The sequence below is a fragment of the Brienomyrus brachyistius genome, chromosome 8 (assembly GCF_023856365.1).
Source record: "Brienomyrus brachyistius isolate T26 chromosome 8, BBRACH_0.4, whole genome shotgun sequence".
NCBI classification, from domain to species: Eukaryota; Metazoa; Chordata; class Actinopteri; order Osteoglossiformes; family Mormyridae; genus Brienomyrus; species Brienomyrus brachyistius.
The window spans coordinates 17,952,776-17,971,583 of NC_064540.1; the positions used below are offsets into that span (position 1 = coordinate 17,952,776).

The 18,808-nt window shown below is 44.4% G+C and overlaps 1 protein-coding gene across 1 annotated transcript in view; it reads left to right on the plus strand.

The window, feature by feature from the left end:
- Window positions 1-452: 452 nt before the first annotated feature.
- The window catches only part of LOC125747759 (neuron navigator 1-like), a 121,767-nt gene continuing 103,411 nt past the window's right edge, over window positions 453-18,808 (plus strand). The window contains 4 exon segments of the mRNA XM_049023231.1: window positions 453-583; window positions 10,308-10,489; window positions 15,348-16,078; window positions 16,893-16,981. Coding sequence (XP_048879188.1) covers window positions 15,363-16,078; window positions 16,893-16,981 — 805 coding nt within the window. The 5' untranslated portion in view covers window positions 453-583; window positions 10,308-10,489; window positions 15,348-15,362.

The following is an 18,808-nucleotide window of genomic DNA, read 5'->3' on the forward strand; positions in this document are numbered from 1 at the left end:
AATATTCTCTGGATAAATGAGACAGCTATGTGATAAAATGCTGTATAGTCACAGTGACAAAGAGGAGAAGTGTTTACTAAAAGCGGAGTCACCACTGATTCAGTGAAGTGTCTATTTAATGACTGTCCTTTGCACTTCTGCAGACCCAACAGCAGATGGCAGAGTGCAGCAGAAAGATAAAGCTTTGCAATGTGGGAGCAGAGGATCCTTTCTCTCCTCTTCAAACATGCCGCCACGCTGCCTGAGGCCTTTTAGACGCTAAACCTTCTGAAGGCATGCTTTATTGTCACCCCCCCACAGTGAAAACAGAGCTCACAGAGAGATTACAAGCAGAGCATCGGGAATGGCTAGATAGCAATCAGCGGGAAGTGAGATTTGGGATTACATTCAATGCAAGATGATGCTGGGAGTTAAGGTGGACTGAAACGGACCACACCTGTAAAACAGGACCACACCTCGAGTTCGGGGACATTAATAGCAGAGCGCCATTAATGTGGAGGGAGCCTACAACGGTCAAAAGGAGGGCAGACAAGCCTTGCTTAGCATCACTGTTTATCTTGCAGTGCAACACCTGACACAACTGGTGAGTTGTCTGTTGCAGATGCTTATGGGTAATGATTTTTTTAATGACACTATCAGTTTCAGTATTAACACTGACATTTTGATGCTGTCTAACAAAATTTTCACGGTACAGCTTTGTTTTGTTGACATTGAAAATATTTGACTCTTATACGTTTAACATTTCAAGGTCAACTTGAATACAACGACTTGACTCTTGTACCTTAAGGTTTTCTTGTGGAATTAGGCAGGATGAACCCATAACAGCGCAGTATGACACCATAACGATAACATCTGCACATGAGTCCAACCTGTAGCGTGTGACGTTGGAAGGATGGAGACCCACATGGGCACAGGCAAATGGGCACACACACAGGTCTGAGGTCAGATTTAATACCATAATCCTGGGAATGGGAGGCAACGACACGATCCACTGAATCAGAGTGTCCCCCCGGGCTTAAAAGAAATTTCAGAGATGATCTTCAATTATATAACGCTTATGTAAGATCTTATGTGAATAAATAAATTGGGTCATTAAACCAGAAGCATACTTTACATATTCCCTAAAATGTTTGGCATCCACCATCCATCCATCCATCATTTAGCCATTGCCCTTTGCTTTCTATGTTGACGTTTCTTCATTGTAAGATGATAAATAATAATCAGTATTATAATAATATACAGGAATTATGTTAAATTTATATAGTACTTTTCAAGACACCCAAAGCACTTTACATGTCTTGCTGAAAGTTAACCTCCCCTTTCTCACTTCATACTGTACGAGGATGAAGAAAAGTCTCGCAGTGGAAGGTTGGGTCGTCTGCAGTAAGAAAGTACTATGAATGGCCAGATTTATATTGTGGCCCCAGAGTGGAACAGGAGCTATTCTCTGTCACGGAAGGAAGCCGCCACCGTAAAGGAGGGATCTCATTACACCAGCAGTGTTTTCTGTTTGAACAACAATCCTGCAACCGAGTCGTGAAAGTTCTCATAGACAAGATGATATTTGATCCTCTGGTTGAACTGTGGATTGACAGATTGACAGTTTGCCCTCAGTGTTCTTTAGCAGGCCCATCCCTCTCGGGAAATTTCAGCACCTGAGAAATACAGAAGCATTCTTTCAAAAAGTCAGGTCAGAGACACATCTCTCTTTCTGGATGAAGGCCTATTAGTTATCTAGGACAGCTTTGATGCAGCTGAATCTAAAATTAAAAATTCAACGCAGTTACTAACACAGTTCACATCATACAAAAGCAAATATTTGGCAACTGAATTAAACTGAATTAAACCGAAGTTTAATCAACATGCAACATTTTCAGACATCAGTGATAAATATGCAGAGCTATTTTCAAAGCCAGGACTGAAAGCTCTCCTAGAGACTGTAGACCAGCACAAATACATGTTATAATTTTCTTCATTGTAATATTAAAAATAATAATCGGTATTATAATAATATACAGGAATTTATGTTATATTTATATAGCAATTTTCAAGATACCCAAATATTTTTAAAGAACCAATGGGGAGGCACTTCAGCCCCCACTGTGCAGCCCCCACCTGGATGATGCCTCACAGCCATCCTGCACCAATCCACAGGAGAGTATTCACCAGTTAGATATAGGGGATGAGTAGGAGGCCGGATCTGATAGGGCCACGGTGCGCAGGTTTAGCCAGGACATCAGGGTACCACCCTTACTCTTTCAAAGGATGTCCGGGGATCTTTTATGACCTCAGGGAGTCCAGATCTCATCTGAAGGATGGTGCCAGTTTTACTGCACTGGGGCACTGGGATCCACACAGACTACAAAATGCACTAAACTGCTGGCTACACTAACACCTCACCCAGAAGCATCACTGGTTTTTCAGTCAGTCTCCCATCTAAGTACAGGCAAGGCCAAAACGTGCTTAACGTCAGACGGAGTTCCGAGGGTGAACTGCAGGTGGTATGTGTACTGACATTTTGAGATGCCAATTATCCTGCATGCGTTTTTTTTCATTGTGGTGGGAAATCAAAGCAGCTAACTAAAATGGGGAGAGTTTGTAAGCTCCACACACACAGCAGGGGTAGGATTTCAATCCCCAACCCTGGATATGAGAGACCACCATGACTGAATCATACCTAATAGACGTTATGGCATGGATTATGTTATGGATTTAGGTTATGTATCTTACCTCTTATTTGGTTTTCACCTAGGATTAGGTCCAACCTTTTTAACGTTCAATTCATGTGTCCAGGGGTGCCGTAAAGAGGGGGGAAGTTCCAAAAAAAATTTGGAGCACCATTGATTTAGTCTCATCTGAGGGCCCAATATGATACGCTTTCATGCAGCACAGAATCCCTAGCAGCAGCCCTGCATGTGTGCATTTTACACCCCTTCCCTGACTGCTGACAAAATCACAGTATGAGTCTGTATTCCAAGGGATACCCAACTATTTTCCCCAAATGCCAAATTCCATCAGCAACACAAAACCAAGGTCCACTGCACCACGTATTGGACAAAAAAATTGCAGAGCGGTGCTGGGGGTCTATGAGGCAGTCTGCATTCAATTGTATTTCAATCCAAAGTTCACCAGTTGGTGACCACTGAGCTAATAACAATGCAATGACTCACCATGACCAATGGTTTGTTTTTGAATTAATCGTTTCTGGACTTGCGAATGCTGCCTATGAAATCCATTTCGTCCAGCTTTTTGTAACAGAATAATATATGCATTCACCAACATACAGAGCAAGAAGAACATGCAAATTCCACACATCTGACAGGATTTCATTCGGCTAAGAATGGGTAGAAAATACAGAGATGTTTTCTGTTACTTGTTGCTGTGGGATAACCTGCATTTAGTCTTGACTCTGCATCCCGTTAACCCACATCCAGAGTCAAAGCCAGCTGCTTCTCACCCCCTGCAGGTCGCTGCTTTCATCCTGTTTCCAAACTGTGTGCCAAATCAGGTTTCCCACGTAGATGGTAATACTGACTGTATGCCGAGGGAGGAAGCTTTAGTCTACTAACATCACCTTTGAAAGGTGTATTTGAAAAACAGTAGAGCAAATTTCCAAAACATAATCCACAGATTACATTTTCAAGTAAATTTCTGTTGTCTTACTAATTTTCTGGAATCTAAGGAAAGTCCTTTGGTGGATTACATGACTGATTGAGTTTTGGTTCCCGACACTGTAACATATGATAAGGAAGCCTGACATTTAGGTTCTCATCAGATAAACAGTAAAAAAATGGATGGTGTGAGTTCCAGAAATTTGCTCTTCAGCTATTTGGAAAATCAGGGCTAAGCTTTTGTGTCTTTTATATAGATGCACTTTGCATGGGCTTTTTCATTTTTCTGCATAATTTTGATTATTTTCTCAGGGGTCTCTTGGGATAACATACTTGCCTTTTTCTTTATTCTCCTGCTACATAAGTAAGTGAATAAAAATTGCCCATCATATTTTAACTAAAGCTGCCTTTGATTCAAATAAAAGTGTATAGTGACGTAATATGAATACTGATGAATTACATAACAAGAGAAATGCATCTGTTGATCAAGTATGACAAGTAATACGTTGGGAAAATTGTAAAAATTGAGTGCATGTACTAGTATATAGTAACTCCGATTTCTTACCAGTGTATTTAAAGTCATTTAAACTGAGAATTCTGTGACTTTGCGTGCAGATTTAGGAATGTTATTGCTTAAAGATGCCTGCAGAGCACATCAGATATCGTCAGCATTATTTTGGTCATGAGGTCAGAAATCGGTGCAGATGTTAGTATTTCACTATTAACATGCCTGCTGTATAAGAATCTGTCTCCTCCAACTCCCCCTCATGTGATCAGAACTTTAGCAGCTCCTATGAACTTGTCGTGAATCCAGCACCGACCCTGACTCCTGATCCACTTAGCGTTCCCTCTCTTGCTGGGTCCATCCGGTCCCTACAAACCCTAGAAAAGAAGCCACACCCCTGAGCATTTTGCACCGCATCACTTTGGCTTATTAATACAGGTAGAGTACATGGCCAGACCAGGTGAGAGTCTCGCAAACACATGCAAACTGCAGACAGAGTTGGGCATCTAATTGAGTTCACAACCAAAGAAGGCTGAGGTGACCGTGAGGGGCTGAGGTGACCGGGAGGGGTTGGGGTGAACGTGGGGGGCTGAGGTGACCGGGAGGGGTTGAGGTGACCGTGAGGGGCTGAGGTGACCGGGAGGGGTTGGGGTGACCGTGGGGGGCTGAGGTGACCGTGAGGGGCTGAGGTGACCGGGAAGGCTTGAGGTGACCGTGGGGGGCTGAGGTGACCGTGGAGGGGTTGAAGTGACCGTGGCCGGCTGAGGTGACTGTGGGGGGCTGAGGTGACCGTGGGGAGCTGAGGTGACCGTGGGGAGCTGAGGTGACCGTGAGGGGCTGAGGTGACCGGGAGGGGTTGGGGTGACCGTGGGGGGCTGAGGTGACCGTGAGGGGCTGAGGGGACTGGGAGGGGTTGAGGTGACTGGGAGGGGTTGAAGTGACCATGATTCTTGCTGAGCCTCCACACCACACGGACATCAGTGCATTTAGGCAATGTAACAAATTGTCATTGTTACGTGAGGGAGGGCAAGTTTGGACAATGCCTTATGGTTTTGCTGCTGTATTTTCATATTGTGTTATATTGTGATATGCAATACTATATTATGTGTAATAACAATGTTATAAAACATTTAATATGTTTGACATGTCTTATTTAGTGTCAATGTAAAATATGGCAGTTGACATTGATTAAGGGACATGATTTGAACAAATATCCAAAAGGGTATGTGTCAGGGGAGATCTGGCAGGGAGACACAGACCCCGAGATGCTGGATGAAACGATCTTTATTAGATCTTCAAGGCTAAGGGCTTTCCGAGGGCGAGACAGGTAGAATGGTCGGGGACAGAAGGTTTGGTCAGAAGCCGGGGTGGTCAGTCCGACGGGCAGGCACAGGACACGGAGACGGAGGGGAGGGGAGACGAGAGGTCCGGGGCCTGGCAGGGAGGGCTGGACAGGAGGTTCAGGGTCGAGGGCTGGTCTGGGGAAGGAACACATGGAAGGCAGACAGGAGCGGGTAGGTTTGAGGGTAAGACAAGAGACAATGGAGGCTTGGTATTGCAATGGAACATTGGCAAATACTTCACAACCACGGATGAGTCCTTTTCTAGCTTCCCATGTAATTGGTCACCTCCGTGGATCGGCTCCCGGTGGGCGTGACAGTATGTAATTTTAATAACAGCCGGCACAGTTTACAGAAAGGAACAAAAGATTTTTAGGAAGAGGTCTGTTTAAACATAAAATTAACCAATTCACATTCTAGGGTCCTAATAAGCTCACGGTGTAAATATAGCTAACAGACCTTTTTACTGAATGCTTTGCAGTCTGTCATTATTGACTACTTAGGCCTCAAAGCAGACCTGTTGTTGCCATAGAAACAAGGCCACTTCATGCCAGATTATGAAGTATTATCGTGTTGTAGTGGGTTTTAAAAGGATATGTACTTTTTTCATCAAGGTCTAAATCAAATCCCTGTTTTGTTCCAAGAAAGCATAACCTTTGTGGTAGTAAAGCACAAAGGAGATTATGTCCCTGTGTGATCCAGTTAGGCCATTGTTTTAAATTTCACCAGTTTCCATAGCGGAGAATCTTTTTTCATTCTCTGAGGTCGCAACATGGCCAAAATGCTTTATAGGTAGTATTTTAAGTTGGCCGGGGAAGCTCTTAAGTCAAGAAGGTTTATGTTGATCTTGCGTATGCATCTTTCATAAAAGGAAGCACAATAATTACCCATTTCCTGCTCAGAAATGTAGCTGTGAATCTTTTTTTAGCATTGCAAATTCAAGTTGATAGTCGTAGGCTGGCATCCCATCCACGGTGTCCCCTGCCTCGTGCCTGGCACAGCATCCAGGCTCACCACAACCGTGTCCTGAAGCGAAGCGACGGAAATTGGATGAATGCACACATAGATGATTGTAAACTCAAGCAGAGTTTGAAATCTCTCTGGCACATAAACTCCTGTGTGAATATTAAATGGGGCATTTTATATTTACCACAAAGTAGAGTTTAGTGAAATTTTCTTATGAAACAGTTTGCTAGTGTCCAGTTTTGAGTGATGTGAGTTAGCAATCACTGATTAAAATTTCCATTAGAAAACCTAACGTCAACCACACTGGGCTACACTGAGCATTTTATGTTGTATGAACCTTATCCGCACACCTGGCATCAGTGTTGGGGGCTGACTGCTGGGATCAGACCCGGTAGCGATTAGCCGGAAACGCTAATCCTCTTTGCGGCCAGTCAGTTTATCTCACCTACGTCAAGCCCGTAACCACGGAGCCGAGTCCGACTGCAGGCCGGATCCTCGTTTTAACCAGTGCTGTAGGCACAGAAAATAAGTGTTAATTTAACGGCTGAACAAAGAAAAAAAGAGTTAACGATGATAAAATCCTGCTTGCGAGTTTGATGTGCTGTGCTAGGCAATACGGCAACTGCCTGGTTAGTGCGAATATCTGGTTTCCTTGGTCATCTGGAATCTGTAAATTCCTCATAAGGTGTGATGTTGGGCATCCGCGTGATCTTTGATGGACAGGTGTTCCTCACAGGGTGTCCTCTTGCCATGGTTCGTAGAGAAGCTCAAGCCCCCCCATACTGAATAAATGGTAGGAAGATGAATGGGGACCAGCATAAACATTACAAATATTTTGGCCAAATATGAAATAATACCTTTATTATCCATCCATCTCTTCCTCTTCTAACTGCTTATCTTGGTCGGGCTTGCAGGAAGAGGGGCTGTAGCATACCATTTATCATAATACAAATTATTATTTATAATCCCACAGAAATTAAAATATATAGTTGTGTTGGCCTACAAGCTAGAGATATAACTTTAGTTCTAAGAAATTAATTAATGAAGTTTCTAAGAAAATGGGAGATGAATTAGAAGATGGGCACGTATTCCGTTGTGTTCTGTTAGAAATACGCCAACAGCCATTTTCTATATATGAGTGATCTGCGTAGATGAACATGCAAAACAAAACAATCTATTCATTCATCTCCCAGAACTGTTTATCCAGTACAGAAGCACATGGAGGCAGGAGATTACCCAGAATGCACAGGTATTAAGACAGGGGACACCGTGGATGAGATGCCGTTTCATCTCAACAAAGACAAACCTATGTTTACCAGTTTGCCAGCAATTTTTTGTTTACAGAGGTACCTTAGTATTGTAGCAATGGGTATAGATGAGAGGACAAATGAATCAGTTTTGATGAAACAGAAACTGTTAATTAAATAATTGTGGGGTTCAGGACCAGTAGCAGAAACCCTGCAATGACTGTTGTAGTTATGATTGGATTACTGCACCGTAAACTTGATATGCGACAAAAAAGCATCTCACCAAACTAAATGCCTAGTCTGCCTCTTAAGACATATTTAACAAACACAATTACAACACAACTTATACATACCAACAGACACAATTAACGAACATCATTACAAATAGCAAACTCATTAATTTCTGAAAGAAAAAAAGATATTCCTAAACATGCATAATTAAACCCAACAACCACTGAGGCTTGTGGGAGCCCAAATTTTTATCAAATCCCTGCTCAGACTGTCCAGAACAGGAAGTGCTGCTCAGACATGCTAGCATGTAGCATCTACTACAGTATTTATTAGGGTCTCGGAAAAAGACGTAATTATACTTATGACTGTAATGGTACTGAATGGCTGGTGCACAGGGACTGGTGGGATCATTCTGGTCACAGTTTCTAGGAGTGGCCTTATTGCTCATAATGGCAGGGGAGTGGCCTGCTATTATAGCTCATAATAAAAGAGAGTGGCCTGCTGTTATAGCTCATAATGAAGGAGAGTGGCCTGCTGTTATAGCTGATAGTGTAAGGGGAGTGGCCTGCTGTTATAGCTCATAATGAAGGAGAGTGGCCTGCTATTATAGCTCATAATGAAGGAGAGTGGCCTGCTATTATAGCTCATAATGAAGGAGAGTCGCCTGCTCCTATAGCTGATAGTATAAGCGGAGTGGCCTGCTGTTATACCTCATAGTGTAAGGGGAGTGTTATAGCTGATAGTGTAAGGGGAGTGGCCTGCTGTTATAGCTGATAGTGTAAGGGGAGTGGCCTGCTGTTATAGCTGATAGTGTAAGGGGAGTGGCCTGCTGTTATAGCTGATAGTGTAAGGGGAGTGGCCTGCTATTGCAGCTCGTATTGCACGGGGGTGGCCCGCTTTTCTCGATCATGCTGTGAAGCAAGCTGCCTGTTCAAATACCTCAAACGGCGAGGGAAGAGGTCTGCTCTTATAGCTCACACTGTGAGGACAGCAGCCACAAAGCAACCGCATCAAAGCGACCACGAGAAAGCAGGGCTTGGCGCTCGGGGGAGGGGCGATGGGCACTCTGACGTTATCCTTCACTTTGATCTGCTGCAGCCACGTTTGCATTTCTTCCTCCAAAGAACTGTCTCCAGCGAGAGGCTTTGAGGGGCATTGAGGGGCTGTGGGCGCTGTCCGCCTCATTGGTCACCCACTGTCGGGGTGTCATTGCTGCAGTAATCGATGTCCGGTCCAGTGAGAGAAGCGGAGGAAAGCTTTAAAAGCTCAGGGAGTGATGATTCGTATCAGGGACGGGGGTCATTTACCACTCGGGAAAATCATTCTACTTTTGAATGCTAAACCAGCATCCCTGCCTGTATGACACAACCTCTGAACTTCGTATGACTAAACATGACACTTCATCAGCTGATTCCTTTGTGGTTTTACTGCAGAGACTAAATCTATTGAGGAACATTGGTGAGAACATTTCAAGTTATTTTTGGATAAGAAGAAATTTAGGAGGGTTATGGGCACCTAATCATCCATCCATCTATTTATCCATCTTCTAACCGCTTCCACCCTGGACGGAATACTAATCCGCTGCTGGGTCACATAATTGTCTATCTGTCCATTTTCCATATCTGCTCCTCCAGTGCAAGCCTGGAGCCTCTTCTAGTCTTTTCCCAGGAGATGCTGGCTCTTGTGCGTGTCTTTATGGGTATGCCTGTGTATTCCAGCATCTGGAATTCTGAGCGACACGCCTTGCGTTCGATTGGTTGGGTCAGGGATGAAGACCTTCCTCATGGCTCCAGCTATTGCCTACGCTGCCAGGCTCAAAATCCAAATTCGAAGAAGCCCCACAGTGTCTCCGCCCACTGCCGTCACCAGTGACTGTCGCCAAGACACACGTAGACACAGTGGGTTTTGTTCAAATGCGTGGTTTGCGCTGGTCCCCGACGAGAGCGGCTCAGCTTTCAGTCTCGTCTCTTTAAAAAGTGCCTGTTTGTTTGATCTGTAGGTCTGTCACTTAATGTCTACTTGCCGAGCTGCAGTTCCTGCTTCTCTCTTTTCGTCTAAAGTGACATATGCAGGTATTTTTCCTGAATTTATTCATGTTGAGCGCTTCTCTTTAGGGTCCAACAGCAGGATCCCTCCTTGGGCTTCATAAGCAGCCTTTCGGTTGGGTTCTTAACCACTACGCTTAATCTTTATGTTTGTTTTCTTTCTCTACTGATTTAAATCAAAATTGTATTTATTTATCCAAGGAAAAGGCATTTAACACGCAGCATGTACTGTATGTAAAATCTTAATGATGTTAGTAACGCTGGCAATCAATATTGAGTCCTGCCCCTTCTCTCTCTCTCTCTCTGTTTCCATTTCTCCCTCTCTCTCACTCCTCCTCTCTTTGCTCCTCTCTCTTATGTAGGAGTGACCGCTCCTCCAGCTGATCCTGGCTCTCCTCTCTCTCCCTGCTGCGTTCTGGCGTTTGCCCCGTGTTGAAGGACAGGCCACGGTCTCGGTGCACGGGGCTGTGCAGAGAGAGAGGGCACCCGGGCCCCATCGACTGCGTCATCACCCCGACTGCGCTGCTCCTTATTCACCATAAAGGCAAGTTCAGTGCTGACTGAGTCTGAGACCCCGCTTAGTGCGTAGCGTAAAGACAGGAATCGTTTTACCAAAAGCAGCCCGATTCTCTGCAGATTAACTTGCCTGCTGGTCTGTATGCCTTGTGCTGCATTTTTTTAAATCTGCCATTTATTTATCCAGCATTGTATGGGTGACACATTTTTCAGCAATAATTTACTGCATTTTTTTTCAGGATGCATTTTACATATTTTGCACATTTGCATATTTGACCAAAGTAATTCAAGGATCCAATGGCTTTATTTGCCACGTGCGAGGTAGACTGGGGGGGTTGCCCTGGCAGTGGCAGTTGGGTGCAGTTTATATTGCAACATGACATGGGGCACACATGCAATAGTCATATTATGAAAGGATGCGATGTATAAAAGACTTCAATAATTTTAGAATCATAAAGATTTCATCATTTAAAATACTGTTTAGGGTTTAAACGTAAAAAATAGCAGCTGATCCAAATGATACAATGTGCTTGTCTGATATACTGTAGGCCTGCAATCTTCATTCAGTAGGTTTCATGCTGGTGTTCCTCATGCACAGCAAATTGGCCTCAGTATCACACGGATTCATAAAGAAAGATAATTGTTTCATCTGTATAATGACAGAAACGCTTTACATGGCAAACAGTGTCGTTATGGACAGCGGTTGCAAAAATATCTCAGTGTGCTTTATTTGCAGAATCGTTCAGCCCTAAACAGGTATGTGTTCCTGTGACATTATTGAGGGTGTGGGGAAAGCCGTAGAGAGTGGGGGTCAGACTGGAGCTTCACAGAGAATGAAATGTGATTTTAAGTGGGGGGGAGGGGGGTCTTTTGATATTGGGGGATGTCTCTGCCATATTTTCAACACCCCGGCTTCCAGTTATTCCAGTCAGGGTTTCAGGGGGCTGGTGCTTTTCCCTGAGGATGGGGGCGAGATTCTAGTCCATCGTGGAGCACATGCACAGTTACAGTCATGCATCACATGCTATTCAGAGACAGCAGCCAGCCCAGCTGCAGGTCTGTGGCCTGTGGGGGCACGCCCCCATGGCGCGGGGAAAGCACGCGAAGTGCACGCACAGAACGGAGGCAGAAATCAAACCTGAGAAGTTAGGCGACAGTGCTACACAAAGCGCAGTTAAGATGAATGTGGGTGCATGTGGCTTAGTGCATTTGTCTGTGATCAGATGGTCACCAGTTCAAATCCCAGCAATGGGACAGTTGCTTCACTGTTGAGCCCTTGAGCTAAATCCTTAATCCCTAGCTACTCCAGGATCTGATGCTTTGGTTCCAGTAAAAGTGTCTGCTAAATGAATGTAATTCATATGTTTTTCCTGGATGCAATTTTTAGAACTGAAGGTCACGGTGGCTTAGTGGGTAGTACTGTTACTCACCAATACTCTGTGTGTGTATACATGACCGCGTGTGTCCATGTCTTTGTGTTCTGCCATTGGCATCCCGTCCAGGGTGTTCCCTGCCCTGTGCCTTGTGCTCTATGCTGCCAGGGATCAATTCCAGGTCCCTTAGGACCCTAAACACAAGAAGAAATGGATGGACTTGCATCAGTCATTATCATTATTGTTGCATTCATTTTAAGTGAACTGGCCTGTTTTGTTAGGAGAGCATAAAAATATCGGGGCAGCAGTCCCTCTTCACACTCTTGGACAGCACAGATACTTTATGTTCACATTTTCAGGAAACACCTGTAGTGTTTTTTGAGAGCATGTGGTGTCTTTGCACTGGAGACGTTAATTCAAAGAAGAATATTCTCGGGTTAAAACTGGTCTATGGTTTCTACCTAAATCTTCAAATCTTCACTCTGTATTTCTTTTCATGTCTTACTCAGTTTCTGCTGTGATATTAGTTCTATCGAAATAGACAAAATCTCCATCCACACAAAGGTAGCATTCAAACACTCCCGGCTCAGAAGAGAATTATGGCTGTGAATCATGCCTGTTTTCTGGGTGTTTCTTGGGACAGAGCTGAATTCCTGTCCTGTGTGGCTGTGTACTTCCTTCTGACAAGGAGAGCGGTTTGTGTGTCAGTAGTAATGAAGGTCACATCACTGGAAATTGACATTATTCTGTAAAAGCAAGCGCCTCGGCATCCCCTCCCTCCCTCGTCTGGTCACTAGACATAAGGGGGAGTCAGCCGTGCGACAGACCGAAGGTGGAGAATCTCTTGGCCTCCATTAAGACATTTTGAGCTGGTGGCAACGCCCCGACTAGAGCCTCCTGAATTAATATCCCTTTCCTGAAAGAGCATCGTCTCAGTTTTCCTCAACGCTACCTAGTTGCCATGGATGTGGTAAACAAAGCCCGCCGGTCATCGCGGCGTGCCAGGGTCTCATTCTGCGGCGGGCTGTTACGCCAGACAGCGCCATTTGTCACGAGAGAGCTCTCGTGATTCACCCGCTTGGCCGTGTCTACAGAGCGCTATCCATGGCATCGAAAATGGTGGGAAAGCAAGGTCGGCCGTCCACAGGGCCCCCGCATCCCAGCTCTGGAGAGATCGTTCATTATGTTTCTCTTGTGTGAGTGAAATGTATGTACGTTAAAAGTAGGGCAGCCGCAAATAAAGGGACGATGAGGCTCAGCCGTCCCTCATCCCTGGTGGCCGTGTGTGAGTTTTAAATACGATACATTGTCTCCTACAAGAAAACAAAATACTTGATCTGATTGTGAATGACCCAATGGCTATAGGTCAGCCAGTGATACAGTAGCTTTAAGTCTGACCTGTATGATGTGTCCAGCCCATTAAAAACCGTGCATAAAAGCTCCAGCTTCTCTAGATCAGTATAATTGATAAGACAATCGCATTCACACAGGTATCTACCCACCAAATGATACCTGACAAGGCAAATACACATTTCGATGTAATCTCCCCTACCACTGAAGGCCGTGTTTTCAATGCTGATGTCCTGTAGCCCAATCAAATTATTCATGCTTCAGCATATTAATGTATTAATCCATGTCAGAGCATATCCTTGTTTAATGATTTAATATGTGTGAGTCTGTCTAGTCATCAAAACTGTCCTGAAGCTTCAAAATGCCCTTCGTCGCTCTTTCATCAGAGGTTCCTGAAGTAGGGGTTGGGGGCTTCATGAGATGATTTCCAGAATCTGTTTTTGACATCTTAAAAGTCTGATAATGAATTTTGACCATAACTGCAACCGACTGATCCATCAAGTAATCAGTCTACAGTGGGAAGCCCTGCCTCCCGAATCAGTCAAATGTACTGATGGGGCCCCAGGAAAATGGGGTTCCTGACTCTCTGGCTCTGTCTTTGTTATTTTGGGGGTCGTTTGGGACTCACTACATATGACACTGTATTTTTGGCGGAGAACCTCACCATCTAAATCGGAGAGGCAAACCCCTGCAGCTTCTGAGAAGAGTGGCACGCCTGCTCCCACTGTGAGGCGAGACCTTCTGGTCTCCATGTTGAAGGATGTGCAAGATCCAATTTCTATTTTTCCTTGAAATATAGACCAAGGTTCACCCTTTTCTCTGTGAGCCTCCGTAAAGAGGTTGCCTGGCTTTTGTCCGCTGATGGAAGAGTCTTATTGAACCCTGCGAAGATCTTCGCAAACACCTCAGCTTCACCGATCAGACTTTCCCAGCAGATGACTGAGGTGTCCCTGTGCTTTGTTCATATGACAGCACGCAGAGAGCTAATGTGTCTGTGTTGAGCAACAATCCAGACAACCTAGGCCTTTTTCTACAATATTGATAAAAACATAAGACATTTACAAACGAGAGGAGGCCATTCGGCCCATCAAACTCATTTGGGGAGAACTTAACTAATAGCTCAGAGTTGTTAAAATCTTATCGAGCTCTGATTTAAAGGATCCCAAGGTTTTAGCTTGAGCTACACTAACAGGGAGACTATTCCATATGATCAATACTATGTCTTGTTTTTAGGATTTTGCGACATTCATTAAACATGTAGAAAACGAAAAATCAGGACAGCGATCTTGCTCCTATCCTGATTGTCCTACATAAAAATGACTTCACTACACAGATGTTTTGCATTTTATTCTCACATTTGAGAGTCCCATCTCATCCACAGAGTCTCAGAAAAGTCCTTTCCTAGATGTTTTCCAATGTTTCTTCTCCTGACACTGGTCATTTATTAATATCCAAATTCAAATCTTACTGTAAATACCAAATTTTATAACCACATACTTTGTTTTTAAATTCCAGGTTATTACTGTGGGAGTAAATTTAGGAGTTCTGCAAAATAGGACTGAATTCACTGGCAGTCAAGCATACAGTACATTAGCTGCAGACCTGGACAGACATCATCCTTCTCCATTTGTGATGTGTATTTCAGGCTCGGAGACTGAGGGCGGCTGAAAACATGCGTTTTATCGGTAGGCATCATGAAAGCCACCAGCTCTCAGGGCCCCTTTGCCCTCAGCTTCACCCTTCAGCCATGAAAAGAGGAGAGCAGCTATTCTGTGACATGGCGAAAGGTGTGGCAGCACTGGGTGTGGCCAGGCAGCCGCTCTGTAAGCTCCAGGATAATGACACTGCCAGGTTGGCGACAGAGAGAATGAATCCATTTTGCTTGGGCTTGGCTGCTCTGAAGGCTGAGGAGTCTCTCTGCCAAAGCGGCATGGAGTCCAGCTTGGCATCCTCTCCACCGCTGTAGCTTCTGCCAATTCAGAGAGAGCCGATTTATGCTTGCTTTTCCAATCCAGTTCTTCGGACTAGCGGATTTGGCCATTTGCATTCAAGGGTGGGAAAGGTCTACAACAATCTTTAATGCTGGACAAGTTTGTATAAATTATGCATTGTACCTGTCGGTGTGTGATTAAATGTTGACGTTCGACATTTTGTGTTGCGCAGGTGATCTCTTCCACCATGAGCGGTGGGCTCCACGTCAATGCGGCCCTGCGGACGCAGCCCTGTTCTGGGATCGCCCTGCCCAGAAATGTGGCCCCCGCCTCTCAGCCAGACGCCAGACCCCTGGGTAGCAGCATTCCCCACCCTGGTGCCCAGGCCATGCTGAGCACCAGATCCTCCTCCAACCTTTCCAAAGACCTGCTGAGAAGCTCCATGCAGAAGAACCAACGCCAGCTTCAGCACCACTCCAGCGCTTCCAGCAAGGCTGTCATTGGGTCCCGCTCGGCCCACAGCAGTCCCAGGGTCCCCAGGAAGGAGGCACTCAGGTCCAAGGATACACTGGATGTGCCCCCTTGCATCCTCTCCTACGCGGCTCCGCGAAATCTGAAGAGAGCCGCCAATAATAACTGCCAGCCAGGCCACTCTTGGCAAGAGAGGATCGATAACCACTGTCAGCAGAGGGTCGTCTCCGAAGCAGGACCCTCCAGGATGAGAAGAGGTGCCCTGCATCTCTGGCCACCCGCTGCCGATTACACACACAATCGGAACAAGTTCTTTCAGAACAACGAGTTTGGCGGCTTTGCCGATCAGGAGATGGGTGCTCTGGATGACGTGTCTGCCATCTACCCCATGCCCCGATCATACCCTCTCGAAGATGGACAGGGTAGCAATTTAGCAGGATGGAGGCAGCCATCGAATGTCAATATGGCGGCAGTGGCTCCGTTCGGTTACAGGTCTGTGCCTTTACCTGGCTTTCATGAATTATTAGCACGTGACCATTATTGTATTCATTGAATCGTATTGTGTACTAAGTAAATCGTATTACATCATGCATTGTTCTTCAAATAGTACCAATTAACCTGAAACACATATTTATGCATTTAACTCATTGATATGCATTTAATATTAAGTCCTAATAATCTGTGAATCCATTCTATAAATCCCAGGGCAGGGTCCTCAAAAGAGTCTCATTCTGTGTTTTTCAAAAGCCACTGCCTTTACGTTCATCCTTCTGTTCTCCCTGTACAGTATGTTTCTATTCCATTATTGTGTCTTTTGACTGTGGTGTCTACAATTAGCCCTTTTTTCAGCATGTATAGGAGCACCGGAATCTGGCAGGAGGGCCTGTTTGGAGGTGATGGCAATGTTTCAGATAAACAGGAAAAAAACTGCTTTGCTTTTTGCCAGCTGAGGGTGCAGATAATTGCAGATTTTATTCCAAGAAATGCATTTCCACAGATGAATCAGCTGATAGATTTATGGTGGGTGAATTAAAAGAATTAAAAGAAAACCAGTCAAAACATCAGTAAAGTACAGAGAGTTTTGCTGACTCAATTATCAGAATGACATATTAGACATGTCAGTTAATGGAGAATCCTTTCTGGGGTATTTAGGATTTAGGGTTAAATCATGTCAAGCGGTCGCCAGATGTCAAATAGGAGGCAGTTGCTTTTTGGATTGATAAATAGCTGTTTTTAAAGCCAGCCCTTCTCTCCAGCTGTGACACATTTGGTTGAGATACGTGTGATTTTTTTTCTTTTCTTCTAGGCTGCAGGTAAAGAGGGACGACTTTGCACCAATGGAAGAGCTCGGTCGAAACTCGCAGGACTTCATGGAGGTTTACTGTGAGGACCTGGGTGGGTCATTCTCCCTTCTGTTTATCACTGCAAACACCTGTGAGGGGCAGGTGCTCAAATGGGGGGGGGGTGCTGGGGTAAATATAGCCAAATGAGGGTGTCCTCACTCAGTGAATTTTGCATGAGGGACAGCCAGAACCTCAAATCAGGAGGGGGGGCCTTTCAGTTGTTTGAGCAAAAGGGATGCATGCTCAGGCATGCCCCCCCCTTGCGTCACGCTTGATTCTAAAACTGGTTTATTGGTTCAGTCTTCTTGAGACGTCTCCCACTGCTCTGAATCTCTGGTCCTCTGTGACTTACCTTCCTACTAATCCACTTCCAGTTTATGGATGCACTCCCACTCTGCAGTTAGCTACAGATTAATAATGATATAAATCAGTCTTTTTATCTTTTCCTGCTCTAAAACCCCTCAACTCAAACCCTGTTTCCTAAGGTGTGAGGTGACAGTGTTAACCAGTGTACCAATGAACTCGCCCTTAGAATGTTCCTATGCATCAGATAGATAGATAGATCGTCTTTGTGTCACTGTCTGTGACGATCCCTAGTCACTCACGTATGGTGTTCTGAAATGTTAAAGAAGAAAGGCTGCACCTACGCGTGTTTGTAACAGGCAGGGGTGTAGCTAGACACTCTGAGCCGAAATGTCGCCATGCCAATTCTTTTTTAATCTTCCAAATTTCTACGGCTAATCCAATTCAGAGTTTGATTATGACTTGAAGAAATATGGGTGCCATGTAGGCAGATTTTACTGAGGGAGCTGGCTGGGCTCACACAGCCATTCAGTCTGCCAGTCTGCTGTAGGACGCTTAGTGGCTCAGCCACTCTGTACTGCTGTACTGGTAGTACTGCTGTACTGGTAGTACTGTTGTAAATAGGCTCTATACACACATGTCTTCCAGATTCTCGTATAGCGGCAAATCAGCATCCAGTTTCTAAATGCCTGTCAAAAAGCCGAACGACAAGGCTCTCTTTTATACTCTTTAATCTTCTCGTTATCTGTGTTTTAACAATAGTGCCATACTCCTTTGTCAGAGTCACCCCAATACACCATCAAATGGGTTTATTCTCTTTTCCCTCTTATTAAGTGTTTTAAGTTACGAAATGTACTTTCACCCCAGAAATGTCTCAGTCCCGTATGTTTAAATCTGTTTTCCTGATACACGCTCTTTCCCTACTGAAATCCAGCGTCGCCGCTTCACGCCACGTCTGCGCTAATGAATAATTTTTTTAATCAAAGTGTGACACCAAGTTCACAAGCATAGAAAATAAAGATACCCCACTTGATCTTAAAAGACTCATTCCAGTAATTTATAGCTTAATAGTTCTCATGCCTTTTGACACAACATGGCGGGATAGTGGAACACTGATCAATGGAAGCAGTAATGAACTTAAAATAATTCGGTCATGATACTTTATTCCTCACCATGCAAATATATGGCATACTGTCTAAGGGAAATACATCACAGACGTTGTGTGCATAGAGCCAATAAGCAGAGATCTCTCGATTGGATATTGTATCAATATTCGTTTTCCGATTTCATATGTATTGCGACTTTTAATGGTTTTTGCTGATAATCAGGTCTACATTTAAAGATAATGGTTGTAACTGTGCACATATTTGTCTCGTGCAGTTTGGTTACATCATTTTCTGGTCATAAAGATAATTAAATGCATTAATACATTTCTATTCTTTTTTTTTTTACCCTGGCAAAAGTTGCAGATGGTTGTACTCATGGCCAGGGGTCCGTTACCTTCATAGAATCCAAAGTTTGCTCAGATTTAAATTAAGATGGTGCTGCAATAATCTCTGTTTACTCATTCATGATA